This window comes from Geotrypetes seraphini, chromosome 1 (genome assembly GCF_902459505.1).
Source record: "Geotrypetes seraphini chromosome 1, aGeoSer1.1, whole genome shotgun sequence".
NCBI classification, from domain to species: Eukaryota; Metazoa; Chordata; class Amphibia; order Gymnophiona; family Dermophiidae; genus Geotrypetes; species Geotrypetes seraphini.
Genome location: NC_047084.1, coordinates 478,645,908 through 478,666,265, shown reverse-complemented (window position 1 = coordinate 478,666,265; position 20,358 = coordinate 478,645,908). Strand labels below are relative to the sequence as shown.

The following is a 20,358-nucleotide window of genomic DNA, read 5'->3' as shown; positions in this document are numbered from 1 at the left end:
CATTATCGTGTCATACCTGTGCATGCACAGATGCCCTCCCGATGTGACTCCGAGCACGAACGCAGGTTGCAGGGGCGGAGCTAGGGATGAGGCTGGGGCAGAATGGCAGCAGGGTTGGATGGAATTGGGTGAGCCAAATATGAGTACATTTTACCGTCTTTATTTCCTTATGGGGGAGCTTGAGTTCTAGCAGTAGTACTGAGAGTTTACTGCTAGGGGTCGACTGGAGCTGGAAAGACTAAAACGGTTAGGGCTCTTCAACTTGGAAAAGAGACAGCTGAGGGGAAATATGATTGAAGTCTACAAAATCCTGAGTGGAGTAGAACGGGTACAAGTGGATCGATTTTCCACCCTGTCAAAAATTACAAAGACTAGGGGAAACTCGATGAAGTTACAGGGAAATACTTTTAAAACCAATAGGAGGAAATTTTTTTTTCACTCAGAGAATAGTTAAGCTCTGGAACGCGTTGCCAAAGGACGCGGTAAGAGCGAATAGTCCATAGTCTGTTATTGAGAAAGACACGGGGAAAGCCATTGCTTGCCCTGGATCGGTAGCGAGAACATTAGAAATGCCGCTGCTGGGTCAGATCAGTGGTCCATCATGCCCAGCAGTCCACTCATGCGGCGGCCCTCAGGTCAAAGACCAGTGCTCTAAATGAGTCCAGCCTCACCTGCGTACGTTCCAGTTTAGCAGGAACTTGTCCAACTTTGTCTTGAAACCCTAGAGGGTGTTTTCCCCTATAACAGACTCCGGAAGAACGTTCCAGCTTTCCACCACTCTCTGGGTGAAGAAAAATTTCCTTACATTTGTACGGAATCTATCCCCTTTCAACTTTAGAGCGTGCCCTCTCATTCTCCCTACCTTGGAGAGGGGGAACAGTCTGTCTTTCTCTACTAAGTCTATTCCCTTCAGTATTTTGAACGTTTCGATCAAGTCCCCTCTCAGTCTCCTCTTTTCAAGGGAGAAGAGTCCCAGTTTCTCCAATCTCTCACTGTACGGCAACTCCTTCAGCCCCTTAACCAATGAATATTGCTACTCCTTGGGATTTGGCCAGGTACTAGTGACCTGGTTTAGCCACAGTGAGAACCGGCTACTAGGCTTGATGGACCACTGGTCTGACCCAGTAAGGCTATTCTTATGTTCTGTGCAGGGGTAGGAGTGATTGGGGATTGTTCCTCACCAAGCTGCTAGACACCAGGGAAACACCTGATAGATTCTGGGGAGGTCTTCGGGGATGGGGCTCTGTGGGAGTCTTGGGGGGGGGGGTGATGGGTCTTTGTAGGGTGGGGTCTTTCATGAAGGATGAAGGTCCTTTAAGATGGCTCTTGATAGTATTGAGCCATGTGTTAGTAGGCAAATACTCCCAGGGAAAAAATAACACAGCATGTAAGGATTTGAGATTCTTTTTTCCCCCTTAGGTGAAATACTTTATTGATATTTATTGAAAAGAAAACAATAAAATTACTTTAACATGGACTGAGCATACTGAGCAGTGGATTGGGATTTGGGTCTGGCCTGAAGCCCTCCTTGTTTTCAAACTTTTTTTTTAATGTTTCCAGTCATGATTAATTACTCTGTTCCCAGAGTAAATGAATGGCTTCAAGACTTACTGAATGCATGTTAAACAGAATGATCATATATGATTAAGTTCAAATACCACTAGCTTTTTTATAAGGAAAAATATTTGACACACTGTATACCATACAGAAATATATTTTCTGGTAGATGTGCACTTATTACAGTGGAATATTTTATTTGAATGGGAATTTTTGCATCTTGTTGGTGGTCCCAGGCATTATAATCAACAGCCCTGATATGAGTACTGTATTTTCTAACCATCATTCAAGTCACAATTGCAGCTATCTAAAATTAAATACTGATTTTCAAAAATTTTCTTTTATAACTTGAAATGTATGGGGGCTCATATTCAAAACAGAAATATGTCTAGAAACCCACCCAAATTGGCACTTGGATGACCTAAATGACAGGTCATCCAAGTGATAATCGAAATGGGTTTTTTAGTCATATCCAGAGACTGTTTAGGTCTCTGAATCCCGCTGTGCACCCAGAGCGGAAAGGGGTGTTTTTGAAGGAGTAGTTAGGTTGGGATGTGGGCTGACCTAAACTTAGTTTTACCGCAGGGATAATCAAAAGTTTTACGAGGATGCCTGGATGGAACTTATATGTTGTGACTTAGGCAATCTATAAACAGGTCTAAATGGCCAGATAACCACTGCGGACACAAAGTACAGACCCCAACACACTCCCCCAGTAATCACTGAAACCCTCTTCCCCCCCTCCCCATCACCATAAAAATTGGAATAAAAATGTACCATACCTGCCTCCGGAATATCAGCACCTGGCATAGGAAAACCTAGTAGAACTGCACAGAGGTGGCTTAAGTAGTCTGGAGGGTAGGCTACTGAACCATAGAGAAGAGGACCCAGGCCCATAAGCCACTCTAATCACTACATTCATGGTGGAAAATGAGAGCCCACCAAAACCCCATAAAATCCTACTGTACTGCCATATAGGTGGCATCTGCAGCTATAAGGGCTATTGGGGTTGTAGACAGATGGGTATAGTAGGTTTTGGGGGGCTCACCATGACCTATAAGGGAGTTGTGGTGAGATGTTTATGTGGCATCCTTTTTGTGATGTTCACAGCAGTACCCTGCAAGGTGCCCTACTACTCTGTTGCCATGTCTGGGTGGCCAGTCCATCACTTTGCTGGCCTCTCCCATGTCCAAAAGGACTTGCTCTAGGCGTATGGGAGTTGGACGATGTTTTGGATGAGAATGTACTATAAAGATAGATGTACTAACGGTCTGGATGATCAAATGAGTGAATGTAGAAGAGGAGGATTTTCAACAACAAAAAAAAAAATTGGGGGACATATTTTTTGAGAAAGGACTTTGGATGCTACCGACTTTGGACGACTAGCGCCCTAGGCCCAAAACGGACTTAGACATTTGTTTTGATTATGCCCCTCCACACGTACACAATAAAGGCATTCTGGAACTGGGCACCCACATTTACAGTAAGTGCCTCTTACATGGGTTAATGTACACAATACCTGTACCTTTGTTGGTAAAGTGTACCCTTAGGTGGCAGCAAATTCTATTCTGTATGGCATATATAAGTGGCATAGCACGTCAATGCAAGGGGTTTTCACATGGGTTGAGTATATGAGGGGCATAAGTGTTGCTGCCTAGAGAATGGCACGGGATGGGATCTATCTCCATCCACGTCCCATCCCGAGTTCTGTCCCTGTCCCTGCCCCATCTCTGCAAGCTCTGTCCTCCACTACACAAGCCTCAAACACTTATGATTTAAAGTGTTTGAGACTTGTGCGGATGAGGGCAGAGACAGGGACAGAACCTTGCAGAGATGGGATGGGGATGGAGATAGATGCCGGGGGTAGACTGACATACCTCCGCTCCGAGGCCTCCTAAAACAGCAGCGGTGGAGGGGTTTCTGAATCGATGAGTCCAATTTTATCAGCAAATCAGGCAGCACTAGTGTTAACTATGAAGTCAGCGAGTGTCGGGGACATTTGGGGGGCCTTCAGAGGTCGATCTTAACTAGGGCTTATTTTGGGGGTAGGGCTTATATTAGGAGCATCTTTTAAAATCATGCTAAAGCTTATTTTTGGGATAGGTCTTATTTTCAGGGAAACAGGGTAACATACAGTTTACTGGTTACAGTTGATGTGAAGATACTAGTCCAGCACATCTTTGAGATGAACTGGTAGATACACTCTGATGCAAAAACTTAAAAGCAAGGATAATTGGGTTCATTGTTGCACCAAAGTTCTGACAACAGTTCCACAGAATCTTACCCTTACACGAATTGAACACTAACTCATTTCCTCTTCAGTTCTGTCTGAAAATTGGAATAAAATTTTTAAATGCATGAACATAGCTTTTTTTTTTTTTTTTTTTAATAACAAAGTCTTTTTTTTTTCTCCCTCAGGTGATGGAGTATGTTTGTTTAAGTGCTTGGTTAACAGAGATACAGAATACTGTCGTGTAGGGAAGCAGTCTGTTTTAATTACCCTAGGATTCAACAGTGTTCTGCTGCACTTCAGGTCACATGCTGGTAAGTGCTTGCATTATGAGATTCCATTTTCATATTATTTATTGCACAGGTTTGCAAATGCAATTCACCTTGAGTTCCCCCAGAGGACAGAAAAGAGATCAAAGCTAAAAAGACTAAATACATTAACAGCGCCCCGTTTTCTTTCATTGCTGTTAGATAAATACTGTATGTGCTTCTGACAAATATGCTCCTAATGCTTGTTTCCTTGTAGTCTGTTCCTTTTCACACTAAGTTAAAATGTGGTGGTTCAGTTACTGAGAAGTCAAACTGAGTGACTTCCTTCTTGCTTGTATCTCACCTAACCCCCCTCCCCCCATCTGCCAACAGCACACCATGGACTCTCGACTATTCATACCTTTCATCTCATCATTAGCATTTTTTCTAAGTTAGTGGGGGATGGGGGGTGTCAATAGTTAAGGAGGTGCAGGTACCACACCTGAGAAATTTTGTACCAATAGCCCAGGGGTATGTAATTCCAGTCCTCGAGAGCCACAGGCAGGATATCCACAATAAATATGTATTAACCTAAAGCCTAAGCTTGGGGAGGGGGTTCAGTTAATTAAATAGCTGCCCATTGGATAACTCAAATTCTTAAAACCAGCTATTAAATATTTAATAAAAACAAGTATTATCTTTATCAATTCAATTTTAATATTATCTCCCACAGTTCATTTCATTACAATACTTTTACAACTTACCAATACATCTGGACATTTCCAGGATGATTACCAAGAGACTTCTGGACTTTTCCAGAAGAGTTACAAGAAGAAGAACATTTCCAGAGGAGTTACAAGAAGAATGGTGTAGTATAGTTTAGGGAATGAGATACAGCAAGGAGGATTGGGCTATTCAGTGGATATACAATTCGGGATGCTGTACAGATAGTATATAGTGCAGTTTCAGTATATATGCAGTTAGGGAAGCAGTTGACAAGCTTGGACTTTGAGGGGGAAGGGTAATTGGTCAGGAAGGAAGGATGGGGGAGTCACACTGAGGGGAATCCAGGTTGGAGTTATGACATCTGTATACATTTTTTGAATAGATGGGTTTTGATTTCTTTGCGAAAAGATTTGAAATCGCTTGTTGTCATCAGCAGGTTGGAGATGGCATGGTCCAAATTCGCTGCTTGCATCGCTAGTAGACTGTCAAACATCTTCTTACGCTGGATGCCTTTGAGTGGGGGGTAGGTAAATGGAGTCTTAGATCTTCTTTGTCTAGCAGCGAGGTTTTGGTTCAGGCAGTTGTTTAGGTAATTGGGGGCTGAGCCATTTATTGCTTTGAATAATAGACAGTATAATTTGAATTGGATTTGCGCTTGTATTGGTAACCAGTTTGAGTCTAGGTAGGCAGTGGTGACATGGTCAAATTTTCTTAGTGAGTAGATCAGTCTGAGTGCAGTGTTTTGGATTGTCTGTAATTGTTTTATCATTGTTGCAGGGCAAGGCAGGTAGAGGATGTTGCAGTAGTCCAGTAGACCTAATACTAGGGATTGGATTACAAGCCTATAATGCTCTTTGTCGAAGAATTTTCTGATTTTACGTAAATTGCGCATGGTTAGAAAAGCTCTCTGGGTGGTCTTGTTGATATGGGCTTGCATTGTGCAGCATCTGTCTATTGTTACTCCCAGGAGTTTAAGGGTGGGTTGTATATGGTATTGACTGAGTAAATGTATCATCAGGGCATACTAGGGTGATAAAATTCCTTGATGAAATCAAGGACTGCTTTATAGAGCAGCTGGTTCAGGAACCGACAATAGGCGAAGCAAGTCTAGATCTAGTTTTTAGTGGAGCGCATGAATTGGTGAGGGAGGTAATGGTGCTGGGCCGCTTGATAACAGTGATCATAACATGATCAGATTTGATATAATCCCTGGAATAAGTTTACACAGGAAATGTAATACAAGTTTCAAGTTTAAGGGCCTCTTCTATCAAACTGCGCTAGCAGTTTTTAGCACAGAGCCGCGCTGAATGGCCCGCACTGCTCCTGATGCTCATAGTAACTCTATGAGCATCGGGAGCAGCACGGGTCATTCAGCGCGGTTCGCCGTGCTACAAACTGCTAGCGCAGTTTGATAGAAGAGGCCCCGAGTTTCAAGTTTGTTTAATATTTGTTATCCCGCTTATCAAACTTCTAAAGTGGCATACAAAGGTAAAATGAATAAAATAGGGGTAGTACATACATATCCCGTTAACAGACATACATTATCCGACAATAAGGATAGAGAGACATGAATGATAAATACAATAGGGAGGGAGAGATTTCATCTGTGTCGTTAAGAGTAATTTAAGGATTATAAATGGAATGCATCTTTAAATAAAAAAGTTTTTAAATTTGATTTGAATCGATCCAGAGAAGATTCCTCCTGAAGATGTGATGGCATAGAATTCTATAACTGGGGAGCAGTTACAGAGAAGACTTTATAAAAGGAGACTTATAAAAGGAGACTTTATAAAAGGACTTTATAAAAGGAGACTATGATAACATGAGGAGAATGGTAAAAATGAAACTTAAAGGTGCAGCTGCAAAGGTCAAAAATATACATCAGGCGTGGATGTTATTTAAAAATACTATCCTGCAAGCCCAGACTAGATATATTCCATGTATTAAAAAAGGAGGAAGGAAGATGAAACAGTAGCCAGCGTGATTAACAAGTGAGGTTAAGGAAGATATTAGAGTTAAAAGAGAATCTTTCAGACAGTGGAAGAAGGATCTGACTGAAAATAATTGTAAATAGCACAAGGAATGTCAAGTCAAATGCAAGACACTAATAAGGAAGGTGAAGAAAGATCTTGAAAGAAGATTGCGTTGGAAGCAAAAACACAGTGTAAAAACTTTTTTAGGTATATTAAAAACAAGAAGCTGGGAAGAGAATTGGTTGGACCTCTAGATGACCAAGGGATAAAAGGGGATTTCACGGCAGACAATTAAATGAATTATTTGCTTTGGTCTTCACATGGGGGAGTTGCCACTGCCAAAAATGGTATTCAATTCTAATGAATCAGAGAAACTCATACAAATCTCTGTAACACTGGATGATGTAATGGGTCAATTTGACAAACTGAATAGAAGCAAATCACCTGGACCAGATGGTATACATCCCAGAGTGCTAATAGAATTGAAAAATGAACTTGCAGAGCTATTTGTAGTCATTTGTATTTTTCTTTAAAAACCAGTATAGTAGCAGAAGGGGGCTAATGTGACACCGATTTTTAAATCGGGTTCCATGGATGATCCAAGAAATTATAGACCAGTGAGTCTGATGTTGATGTTGGGCAAAATGATAGAGACTATTATGAAGAACAAAATAACAGAACATATACATAAGCATGTATTATTGAGAGAAAGTCAACATGGTTTTAGTCAAGGAAAATCTTGTCTCACCAATCTACTGCATTTCTTTGAAGGAGTGGATGAATACCTGGATAAAGGTGAACCAGTTGATATTGTGTATTTGGATTTTCAAAAGGCATTTGACACAGTACCTCATGAAAGACTTCTGAGGGAATTAGAAAGTCAAGGGATAGGAGGTAATGTCCTATTATGGATTAAGAACTGGTTGAAAAACAGACAACAGAGAGTGGGTTTAAATGGTCAATATTCTCAATGGAGAATATTGGGGTAAATAGTGTGGTTCCCCAAGGGTCTGTGCTGAGACCACTGCTTTTTAACGTATTTATCAAAGACCTAGAGATAGAATTAAATAGTGAGATAATTAAATTTACTGATGACATAAGTTGTTCAATCACAAGAGGATTGTGAAAAATTGTAAGATGACCTTGTGATACTGGAAGACAGGGCATCAAAATGGCAGATGACGTTTAATGTGAGAGCAAGTGCAAAGTGATGCATGTGGGAAAGAGGAACCTGAACTATAGCTACATGATGCTAGATTCTATGTTAGGAGTCTCTGCCCAGGAAAAGGATCTAGGCGTCATTGTTGAGGTACATTGAAACCCTCAGCTCAATGTGCGGCGGCAGCTAAGAAAGCAAATAGAATGTTAGGACTTATCAGGAAATGAATTGAAAACAAAGATGAAAATGTTAAAATGTCCTAGTATTGCTCTGTAGTGTGGCCGCAACTTGAATACTGTGTGCAGTTCTGGTCGCTGTATCTCAAAATAGATATAGCAGAATTAGTAAAGGTACAGAGAAGGGTGATGAAAATGATAAAAGGTTTGGGATGACTTCCCTATGAGGAAAGGCTAAAGCAGCTAGGGCTCTTCAGTTTGAAGAAGAGATAGCTCAGGGATGATATGATAGAGGTCTATAAAATACTGGGTAGATGTGAAACACTTATTCACTCTTTCCAAAAATACTAGGACTAGGGGGCGTGCGATGAAGCTACTATGTAGTAGATTTAAAACAAACCGGAGAAATTATTTCTTCACACAATATGTAATTAAACTCTGGAATTCATTGCCAGAGAATGTGGTGAAATCAGTTAGCTTAATGGGGTTTTAAAAAGGCTTGGATAATTTCCTAAAAGAGAAGTCCATAGGCCATTATTGAGATGGTTGAGGGAATCTACTGCTTATTCCTAAAATAAGCAGCATAAAATCTGTTTTGCTATTTGAGATCTAGCTAGGTGCTTGGGACCTGGGTTGACCATTGTCGGTCTGTCCCAGTACGGCAATTCTAATGTTCTTATTTGCAATAAAGAGTGGAAAATTAAGAAAGCAAGTCTTCCTTTTCTGTTACGGCTCCTCAAACATGGAACGCCCTCCCCATTTACTTAAGAGGAGAAAACAATTTAGATAAATTTAAGAGCAAACTAAAAAGCTTTCTTTTCAAGGATGCGTTTGATACTTAAAAAGCTTGATTAAAAGTTTCATTTCATTTCTATAACCTTGTTAAGGTTCATTGTTTATTCCCTCCCTATTGTTTTTTACCATAATTGTCTTCTTTTCTATCAGCAATTTGTATTTATCTGCCTATCCTTTCCTCTCATTTTTACATGTTTGTAATATTAGTCTTTAACACGTTACATATGTTTAGTTTTTATGCTCCCAGTTTCGACTGGGGGCACATAACACTGGCTGAGCCAGAAAGCTGAGGGAAGGAAAGGTAAGGGTTAAATTTAATTCTGTGAGGAGGGGTGTTGGAGTCGGGAGGGGAGGAGAAAAGGTCTGGGATAGGAAGGAAGTGGTGGGCTTAGCAGGATTGGTGGGTGAGTGAGGAGATAGGTGGGCTTTGTATGTGGTAACAAGAGAGAGGATTTGGTGGAGGGTTTTGTGGAGATTAGGGATATTGTAGTGATTTTGGCGGGATTGAGGTATTTTGGTTTGGGAGGGAGGTTGGAAGGGTGAGGATTAGTGGGGAAAGTTGTTTCCCGCCTCTCCCTCCCCTTCTTTTTGTGGGGTTGGATATTTTTTTTTGGGGGGGGGGCAGTTTTGGTTGGAGGGTGGTCCGGGTGGTCGCAATTTTATTGGCAGAAATATGATGTTTTTGGGGCAAGTTTTGGATCAGTGTAGCTATGGAAAGCAGGAGGATTTGTTTTTTCGAGCTGCTCATGTGCGACACCGCCATGGGTGGCGGCAGGGCTCTGGGATGGGGAATTGGAATTGTGGGACATTTTTGTGAGGGGAGCTATTTCGTCACCGAATAGCTCCAGGGGTTGTGATTGTTGTTATGCTACACTGGTTTTTCATGTTTGTTATCAACAATTGATTTATGGAACTGTTGAATAAAGATGAATAAAGCTGCGGCCCAATTTTTGTCACTAAGTGATTGGTGTCATTATTATGGGATGTGAGTTATGACAAAGAAGTGCGAATGACAGTGTTATTGCTCGTTTTGCTGCCCCCTTAATTGTATGTAATTTTAATGATATGTTCATCGCTTAGAAATTTGAGTAAGCGATTAATGAAATATACAATAAACTTGAAACTTGATGTTGGCTTGATTCACTGGCTGTTTAAATAAAGCATGGATACTCATGGTGAGAAACCAGCACATACAAAATGCATCCTTGAAACCTAGCATAACTGGCAATATTTATATGTGTCAGAGCTGGCCAAGGCTTCTAAAATGATCTCCTAATTGGGAATATAAAATGGAATTTGGAGACCAAGTAATCAGATTTGCTAATGGTTGTATTAGTCACGCAGCTCTTCCACTACAATCACATGGGATGGCAGCATGATGTAAAGGACAAATTCAGGTCAACTAAAATGGGATATGTGTACTTTACAGAGCTTTAGCTTGCAAAACTTTGGATCTAATCAAAGGAGAGGATGCCTCAGCATTTCTTTTACCAACAGCCCCTCGTTAGATAAGCGAGGAGGCTCAGAATCATAGGCTGTGCTTACGGTTCAAAACTGCTGACTGGAACAATTGCACATAATTCAAAAGATACCTTGTCACCTCCATGGTTTTCTCTGAAAGAAACCTCATGGGCAAGAGAAATAATATTAAAATAATAAATAGAGTTCACGCACAGGTGGTCAAAATGCATCATTATGCAAGACATTTCTCATCCCTTTAACCTGAGAATTTCTTTTTTTTTTTTCAATTAAATGTGGGCTTTCATAAATCTGTCAGAATGCAGGCTGAAAATCAGACCAGAAAAACATGGTTCACACGGATCCTTTTCTTTTTTTTTTGAACATCATTTTTATTCAAGAGACCACAATAGAAACAGGCAAAAATCCAATAATACAGAACACAAGTGCAAAACAAAATTGCAGATACATGCTGGCAATACAGAGGCAGTACAATCCTCAACAGAAGAACAAGAGAAACCACCAAACACAGGTCCTTCCAAATAGTAACAGCCCGCCTCTTATGGAAGCCTCAGGACTTTTTTGTGTTATAGGAAAACAGACCCAACCCACCCCCATAAGGTCCCACAAAGGCATAAGCACTCATACCAACCAACGCAGATCAGGCAACCAGACATGCAAACCCCTTCCATACTCTCCATACCCCCCATCCAGTCACACCATCCCTCCCTCCCCACCCACCCCACGCCGGAGAACCAGAGGTAGCTGCAGGAACACCCTCCAAAGAGCCAGGTAAGCCAGAATCTCAGGGTTAAAAGAACATTTAAAATAACAAAGTTCGAAACGCGCCAGCTCAATCATCTGAGTCAGCCAGCTGTCCAAGGGGACAGATCCCGCCTGCACCCAATATTGTAAGATTGTTCGTTTAACCGTCAGTACAGTCATGTAAATGAAGCGCCTTTGTGGCACCGTGAAACCCTGCTCCTCCAACAGAGACTGGTCCCCGAGGAGCAATGTCTTGTAATCCCACTCAACTGATCGCTGCAAGACCAACTGCAACTGTGCAAAAGAAAAATTCCAGATAGATAAGCAAGGACACTCCAAAAAGGAGTGGATGAGCGTCCCCGGAGCCCCTGAGCACCTAGTGCACATCGGGTCTTCCCACAATCCCATGCCCGCCCCTCGCTCTCGAGTAATGTAAGCCCTATGGAGGATTTTAAATTGAGTTTCCTGCCAAGCCGCAGACTTCACAAAAGCATGCAAAGTGTAAAAAAGATCGAGAAACGTATCATGGGTATACCGAGCAGCAAGATTGTGGTTCCACCGTTCTCTAAGAGCAGCTAAATGGTCCTGGGAGGCTACAGAACGAATCACCCCGTACCATACCGACAAGGAGCTCTGAGAAGCCGAGATATTAAGTAGGTAATCATCCAAAGAGCCACACAGCCAATCCGCTCCAAACTGTTGATGCAAAGTCTGGCAATAGTGCCGGGCCTGTAAATAAGCAAAAAATTGCTGGTTAGGGATGCCCCTTCGGTCCCGAATAGAAGCAAACGAGACAAAAGCCCCCGTATCAGCCTCAATCAGAAAAGATAGGTTAGAGGCCCCTCTAGAAGCCCAGGAGGCGAATGGAGAATGGCCGAGACCCGGGGTGAAGCCAGGATTACCCTGAAGTTGCAAAAATGGGGAGGCAATCGGAGACCTGTCCTGTAGTCTACGCCACCACTGCCAGGCCAAACGGAAGGGGCGCAAGAACCGCAACCTAGAGAGCAACGCTCCGCCCCCCGTCTTACTCGAAGACACATGGAGAAGGTTGATAAAAGTGTAAGGTGCGCACCACCCAGTCAGCCATCCAGACGGAGAAAAACGAGCAACTCCAGTCACCCCTTCATGGACAAAACGCAAGAGAGCCGCCACATTATACGCACGGATGTCCGGGAGGCTCAAGCCCCCTTCCCGTTTAGCAAGGGTCAATTTCACATAAGCTATCCTCGCCGCCTTCTGGCGCCATAAAAACGAGGTAAAAATGGACCGAAGCCGCCCAACATCTCGCTGCAGCACCCAAAAGGGCACAGTTTGTAAAGGGTACAGCAATTTGGGTAGGAGGATCATTTTAACCAGAGCCGCCCTCCCCAACAGGGTCAGCGGGAGATCTCGCCAGGCAGAACACAAGTTTTGAACTTTATCAATAGCAGCTAACACGTTACTTTTGTACATAACCCGAGGATCAGTATGAAGATAAATACCTAGATATCTCATTGGCTTCCGCACCGGCGGTATCTGCAAAGTAGCATGCCAAGGTTCAGGGCCCAGGCCAGAGAGAGGAAGAAGCTCGGACTTAGCACAATTTACTTGGAGACCCGACAATGCACCAAACTCCGCTACCAAACGCAACGCCACCGGCAAATGAAGGGGCGCCTGGTCCAAAAATAGTAAGATATCATCCGCAAACAACGTGATACGGCACTCCACGCTCCCTATCTGGATTCCCCGCAACAGAGGAGTATTACGGATCTTAATGGCGAGCGGTTCCAGTGCTAAGACGAAAAGAAGAGGGGAAAGGGGGCACCCCTGACGCGTGCCCCTACATAGCGAGAAGGGGGATGAAAGGCCTCCATTAATGATAAGTCTGGCCTGCGGTAGGGTATATAAGCCCTGAATCCACATAAGAAAGTTCCCGTCCATGCCATACTCCCGAAGCACCCAAAAGAGATACTGCCACGAAATACTGTCAAAGGCTTTCTCCATGTCCAACCCAACGATAGCAGAGGTGCCCCCTCCATCACGATGTTCATGGATCGCCGTCAAAGCTTTAAGGAGATTCATAGAAGCATACCGTTGGGGAACAAAACCAACCTGATCATCCGCGACAAGCTGGGGCAAGACCACATTCAGTCGTGCTGCCAGGATGGAAGCCAACAATTTAACATCTTGATTCAGCAACGAAATCGGTCGGTAGGATCCTACCTGTGTAAGATCCTTTCCGGGTTTAGGGAGCAGGGTGATGTGAGCTATGTTGCTCCGGAGACCAGATGTAGACGCGGCTAGAAAGTTAAAGAAATTCCCCAAGGGCTGCGCAAGAAGATCAGGTAAGAGTTTGTAATATTCCGGACCGAAACCATCCGGCCCCGGAGACTTAGTAAGCTTCAACTTCCGGATCCCTAAACGGACCTCCTCTAGAGAGATAGGGGCACTTAGTTGTTCAGCCTGAGTAACGGAGATCCGTGGGAGACAAATATCCCGGAAAAAGGAGTCGCGGTCCGCCTCCGTAAAATCCCTTCGCGCATAAAGAGCGCTATAAAAAGCCACAAACTGTTCCTGGATTTGGGCTTCCTGCGTAAAGCTATCCCCCCTAGCATTCTTCACCTGCCGGATGATTTGTTTCTTCCGATAAGGCCGAACTAGGTTCGCAAGAAGTTTACCCGCCTTACCACCCCACCGATAAAGCCGAAACCTCTGATAATAGAGATCCTGACGAGCCCGATAGTCCAAGATCTCATTGATCTGACGGCGTAATAATTTGATCTGTTGTCCATCCGACACCGTTAAGGACGTCCGGTGACGGGCACGTAACACAGCCAAGCGGTCCGTAAGAGCAAGAAGTTTCTCTCCCTGCTGTTTCCTTTTAGTGGCCACATATTGAATAATATGGCCCCGCATCACCGCTTTAGAAGCGTCCCAGAACACCTCGGAGTCCACGTCAGGGGTATCATTATGCGCAATATACTCCAGCCAGTGGGTCCGCAAATAGAGTCCGAAATCCCGGTCCGAGTACAAAGCAGCAGGGAACCGCCAAGTTCTATCCCCCCTCAGGCCCGTGATCCCTAAAGTAAGCACCACCGCCGAATGATCAGAGAAGGAGACATCTTCAACAGTAACCCTATCCACGCAGGCGAAAAAATTAGTGGACACCAGAATGTAATCCAAACGGGAATACGCCGAATGAGGGTTAGAGTAAAAGGTATATTCCCTATCAAATGGATGAAGAGTTCTCCAAGCGTCCACTACCTCCAGCTGAGCACACAAAAAATTCACCCCCATGCGAGCATAGTGTCTAGGCCGCGGCTTGGCAGGAGAGCAATCCAAGGTCGGATCAGCAGTAATATTAAAATACCCCCCCACAATCAAGTGATAAGTGGGATATTGAGCTAGAATTCCCAGCAGCCCAGAAAAAAAACTATGACTATAAACATTTGGGGCATAGAGGTTGCAAAAGAGGAGTTGAGAACCCCAGACCTCTCCCAACACAATGACATATCGGCCATCTCTATCTGAAATAATCTTATGAGTGTGGAATGGTATGTGTTTGTGCAGTAAAACGGCCACCCCTCTCTGCCTTCCATTGTAGGCGGAGTAACTCACATCTCCCACCCATTCTCTCCGTAGTTTCTCATGTTCAGTACCCGTCAGGTGTGTTTCCTGCAGGAAGGCTACGTCAACGTGGTGTTGCCGAAGCCAAGTGAGAATTTTCTTGCGTTTAACTGGAGAATGTATACCATCTACATTCAGAGTAACTACAGTTAAGTTAACCATAACTACTGAGCAGAAAAAGCCACCATAGCAATCTATTTGCACAGAAAGAAAAACATGCCAGAAACCGGACCTCCCAGCCAAGCCCGGCTCCAGAGAAAAACAGGCGTCCCGCAGCCCCTCCGGTCCCCCAGTCATCACGACCCTCAATCACCACCCCACCCCCCCAACTCACACACCCCCCGACAAGCATCCACAGCCATACAACACACATCCTACCCCCCCTACCACCTCACTCCCTACTCCCGGAAAGTCCTCCCCTGACTTTCCAATACCCCAATCCCAATGAAAACTGTCTGCACTCAACCATCCCTCCCCCCTCCCTTACCCTCAGCCGATATCAGGCAGAAGAGAAAATCCCGCTAACCTAACCTTGACTCCCTACCCCACCCCAAAACACCCCAGTCTATACCCACGCTGTTAAGCTACCAAACCCCTGCCCACTAACTCCTACCCAACAAAGCAATACTCCCAACAAACCCGAAAACCCCTACCTCCCAAAAATAAGTGAAAAGAAAGCCCCTCATGCCCTGATGAAGTGCCCAGCAGTCCTAACAACAGCATCCCATCAGGGGGCAAACCAGTTAAATCAATAAACAAATACACAGCAAGATAGGAGCAAAGCACAGTTATTTCACAGTACAAGCTCCCGGAGACCCACTAGAGCCAGAGAACGGCTACCCCTGCATACCCAAACAATCCACCCCAGACCCATATCCCTCCTCCAACCCACCCCAAGGTCCAGGAGAGGAAAGTGAGAAGACGTTAGCTACAGCAAGCAAAACCCCAGATAAGGAGAAAATCAGAAAAACGTGGGGGCCTCAACAGCATGTGCCCCACTCACTGCCCGGCTGATAACAAAAGCCATGAAGGCAGCAACGAGCAGAAGCAGGCTTACAAAAGGAGCACACAGCCTCGAGCCCCCGCCTAGCAAGAAGAATAACCATAGTCAGATCACATGAGCAGGAAAGAAAAAGAAATAGGAAAAATAAAAGATAGGACCCCGAGGCCATTTCCACTCGATCTAGGGCCCAGGGATCACCAGCTCCCACTCCCAACTGGAGACAACAGGTCACACCCGGATCCCATAGGACCCCAAACAGCAAAGAATAGAGGGAAAAGGAGGAAAGAAGCCAAATCAGAAAAGTAAGTATCACAAAATGTCCAGATCAGCAATGGTGCAGCAGGGTATCATCCTCACAGGGCACAAAGCAGGATCGAGTCTTCGATGCGGTGCAGACTGGAAAGGTAATGTACAGGCAAGTGCAGGATACTCAGTCTGGCAAGCTCTCCAGAAAGGCTCGAATCTCCGCCGGGGTGTTAAAATAATGCGATTTGTTGGCATGGTGGACCCTCAGCTTTGCCGGGTATTGCAAGGCAAAACGCAGCTGCTTCGAGTGGAGCTGCGTACAATACGGAGCCATAGCACGGCGCTGCTCGGAGACCCGAGGAGAGTAATCCTGAAACAGGAGAAGCCGCTGGCCCTCATACGAGACAGTGCCTTTCGCTTTATAATGAAGCATAAGCTTAGTCTTATCAGCGAAATTAAGAATGCGGGCAATGACCGGCCTCGGCTTCCGTTCTCCCTCCCTGTAGGCTCCGATCCGATGCACTCTCTCGACCAGGAGGGGCGAATCTCCATTATCCATCTCCAGCTCCTTGGGTAGCCACGTGGAGACCAGGGCATGCAAACTCGCACCCGAAATTGATTCTGGAAGTCCGATAAGCTGTATGTTATTTCTACGGCTCCTGTTCTCAATATCCTCAGCCCGGTCCTCCAGTTTGCGGCATTTCTCCTCCAGGGCTCGGACTCCCGCCTCCAGAGCCACCGTGCGATCGTCCTGCGCCGAGACCCTGTCCTCCACGTGTTGCAGGCGAGTGGTCTGCCGCTCCACCGAGTCTTTAAGACCGTCGACCGTGGATTGCAATCGAGTTAGTTTGTCATCCAAAAAGGTTGTAAGGTGTTTTTTCAGCTCCTCGATCGCATCTGCCTGCAGCATGATGGTTGGGGTGAGCTTCATGCGGTCAGATGGAGTATTGTCCGCCATCTTAGCTGGTGTAGCAGGGCCTCTTACAACTTTAGTAGACCTCTGGACTCTGGCCGGCATAACGAAGCGCCCCTGCCAGAATCGGTACAGACGAGCAGCCAAGAACTTGCCCCAGACTGTAGCCAAAGAAAACAGGCTGGAAATGCAGATATATAGCGGGATATGGCTAAAAATCAGCCCAGAGTTCGGGAGAGGTACTCAGACACGTCTGATCAGGATGAGTGCATCACGTGACCCCCCCCACACGGATCCTTTTCAGCGTACCATTAAGGTCTGCCAGCACATGCATTTTCCTCTGTAATTACAGTTTTTCTTATTCAGGCTTGTGACTTATGATGAACCTGAGGCATATAATTGAAGGGAAAAGTGCTCTGGATTGTCTTATTGCTGTGACAACGAATCTTATGCAGCTATAGAAATCAGTGTGAATATGTAATGACCTTGTTCAGTAAGAAATGCTGTTGCCTGTAACCCCCGTGATGGACCAGATATAAATTCCCATTTTAAAACTCTCATCCATTGCAGCCCCTATTCTTTCTCATGTTTTCAATCTCCCTCTCCCAACAATTACCTTTCATTCTATGTTCCTACACTCTTGTCATGCAGTCTTGAAGCTCTGTCCTGACCATTGCTGCCCAATCTCTTTCTTGTCATTATAAGAACATAAGAGTTGTCATATTGGTACAAACTGAAGGTCCATCAAGCCCAGTATCCTGTTTTCAACGATGGTCGTAAGTACCTGGCAAGATGCGCTGATCTTTCTCCTTATAAGATGGTTATTGATAGACCTGCTGCATTGTATTAGAAACTTTTGTTCATCACTGCATCAGGTTGTATCATAACTACAGTCAGAGGGACTGGGTTTAGGCACCTACGGGTGTACGCAGTTACAACATAGTTTTGAGGCTTTTGAGTTAATTTTGTTCACTTCTGCAGCAGAGGACGACCTTGCACTATCTCCAGATAAGTACAGCTTTTTATCTGGTTTATGATGCTATAGTAGATGATGCATTGAATGGGACTGCACTGTAGTTATGATGGTCCCAGCCAGCAGCCTGTGCTCCAGATTTCACTTTGATTTTATTTGAGCACTGAGGTATGTGGATCTGAACGCAGCATTGCAGCACTGCATGTTATTTATTGAGATGTTTAAAATAGATGAGACAGATTTAAGTCACTATTTTTTAGAATATAATACTTTATATTTAAAGAAAAGAGCCTGTGTGTAATATATCTTTAACTTGTATCATAACTATGCAATATCAATAAAATCTTTGAACTAAAAAGAGACTTTCTGCTGTTTATCCTAGGAATAAACCGGATTTTCCCAAGCCCATCTTCTGGACTTTTAGGAAATTATCCAAACCTTTTTCTTAGTTCAAATCATTTTTATTGATGACAGATGATCCCTAAGCTATCATATCATAGGGCAGTCAGAGACACCTGCCTGGAAGCTGTTATAGCTCAATAAGTAAAAGCCCTGTGCTCCTCTTCCAGCGGTCATAAGTTCAAATCCCAACCAGCTCTCCCAGCACATATTTTAATTGTGGCATTCTACCTTGCAGGAGCACTTTGATGATCTCACAATGAGGTCACCATTGTGCAGCTGCAAACCTCCATTTGCAATAAAGTAGAAGCCATGCTAAGGTCTGTATCTATTTTTTTCTGTTTTTAAGCTTTTGCAAATGAAGTTATGTATGCAATCTATATATTTTTGTCATGTGCTTTATTTGCTGAAACCACCTGTTTTACAAATGACCTCATTGGAGCAATCTTTAGTGAGAAAAAAGGGTAGCTTTTTAGCAAGAAACATAAAGCTGTTTTTTTTCATGTGCTGTGCTTCAATTAATGGATCTTTCCCTCTAATTAGCAAATATCATTGCTGTTTGCCCAGAAAAATAGAAGGTTTTGCATGCAATATCTTTGTATTGATGTGCCCTGTTTATGTGGTGGCTTATTAACTGTATTTTGAGCTTAATAAAGCAAAAATAAAAACCCATAAGAACATAAGAAATGCCTCTACTGGGTCAGACCTGAGGTCCATCGTGCCCAGCAGTCCGCTCACGCGGTGGCCCAACAGGTCCAGGACCTGTGCAGTAATCCTCTATCTATACCCCTCTATTCCCTTTTCCAGCAGAAAGTTGTCCAATTCCCTCTTGAACCCCAGTACCGTACTCTGCCCTATCACGCCCTCTGGAAGCGCATTCCAGGTGTCCACCACACGCTGGGTAAAGAAGAACTTCCTAGCATTCGTTCTGAATCTGTCCCCTTTCAACTTTTCTGAATGCCCTTTTGTTCTTTTATTTTTTGAAAGTGTGAAGAATCTGTCCCTCTCTACTCTCTCTATGCCCTTCATGATCTTGTAAGAGCTATTTAGCAGATCACATTAAGGACATCCAAACTGTGCCTAAGTTCCGTCCTTAGAACTCAGGTCTATCTGAAGCCTAGACTGTGCTCAAAAGAAGACTTCCTTACAATGTCTATAAGACCCAGTTTTACAATTGCTATGCAGCTTAATAGCTCACTCTGTAGCACACTTGTTAAACCTATACCCTTCTAGCTTAATGTTGCTGGTTCCAATCCCAGTCACTCTGTCTGATGGAAGAGAAATAAATAAAAGCATTAAACAGATCCAACTCCTAGTATTACAATTATAATGAAAAACAGCATAAAATCACCATTCTAATAACATAATAATAAAATATTATAACATTAGGGATATTGTTTGGATGTCTAAATCTCATCTAAAACCTGATTCTCTAAAGGACGCCTAACAAGTTGGACGCCTAAACAGTTCTGAACTCTGCTGAGCACGATTCTACAAAGGCCGCCTAACTTTAGATGTATTTTGCAGAATCAGGGCCATAATGTACTAGTATCATGTACTATATTCATACTAACTAAGGGCTCCTTTTACAAAGGTGCGCTAGTGTTTTTAGCGCACGCACCGGATTAGCGCGTGCTATAGCGCCTGCTCAAGAGGAGGCGGTAGCAGCTAGCGTGCGTAACATTTTAATGTGTGCTATTCCGCGCATTAAAGCCCTAACGCACCTTTGAAAAAGGTGCCCTAAATCCTACCTATTTGCACACATTTTTGTATAAGTGTAGTATCAAATTTTTAATAAAACTTGGAAACTCAAGACAAGCATTATTAAACTGAAATAAACATTTTGCCAACATCAGCACCTGTTTCTCATCTCTACCTAATTTTATCCTCACTGTCTGTATACTGTGATGCAACCAATGAAATGGTTTCTAGCCCTCAAAAGTTTATGCCTCAATAAATGTGTCTATTGCATGCTGAGCATCTATTCTGCCCACACTTTGTGTGGGCATTTCCTCAGTTTCTTATATAAGAACAAGTTTAAGGGCTCCTTTTACTAAGCCGCATTAGAGCTTTAATGTGTGGAATAGCACGCGCTACATTGCTGCGCGCGCTAGACCTTAACGCTGGCGTT

General features: G+C 43.8%; 1 protein-coding gene across 2 annotated transcripts in view; it reads left to right on the top strand.

The window, feature by feature from the left end:
• The window catches only part of LOC117350769 (histone-arginine methyltransferase CARM1-like), a 242,543-nt gene that overhangs the window by 52,655 nt on the left and 169,530 nt on the right, over positions 1-20,358 (top strand). For both annotated transcript variants that reach the window (XM_033925354.1, XM_033925363.1), the window contains exon 2: positions 3,976-4,101. In XM_033925354.1, the coding sequence (XP_033781245.1) occupies positions 3,976-4,101 (126 nt within the window). The remainder of the gene's footprint in view (positions 1-3,975; positions 4,102-20,358) is intronic.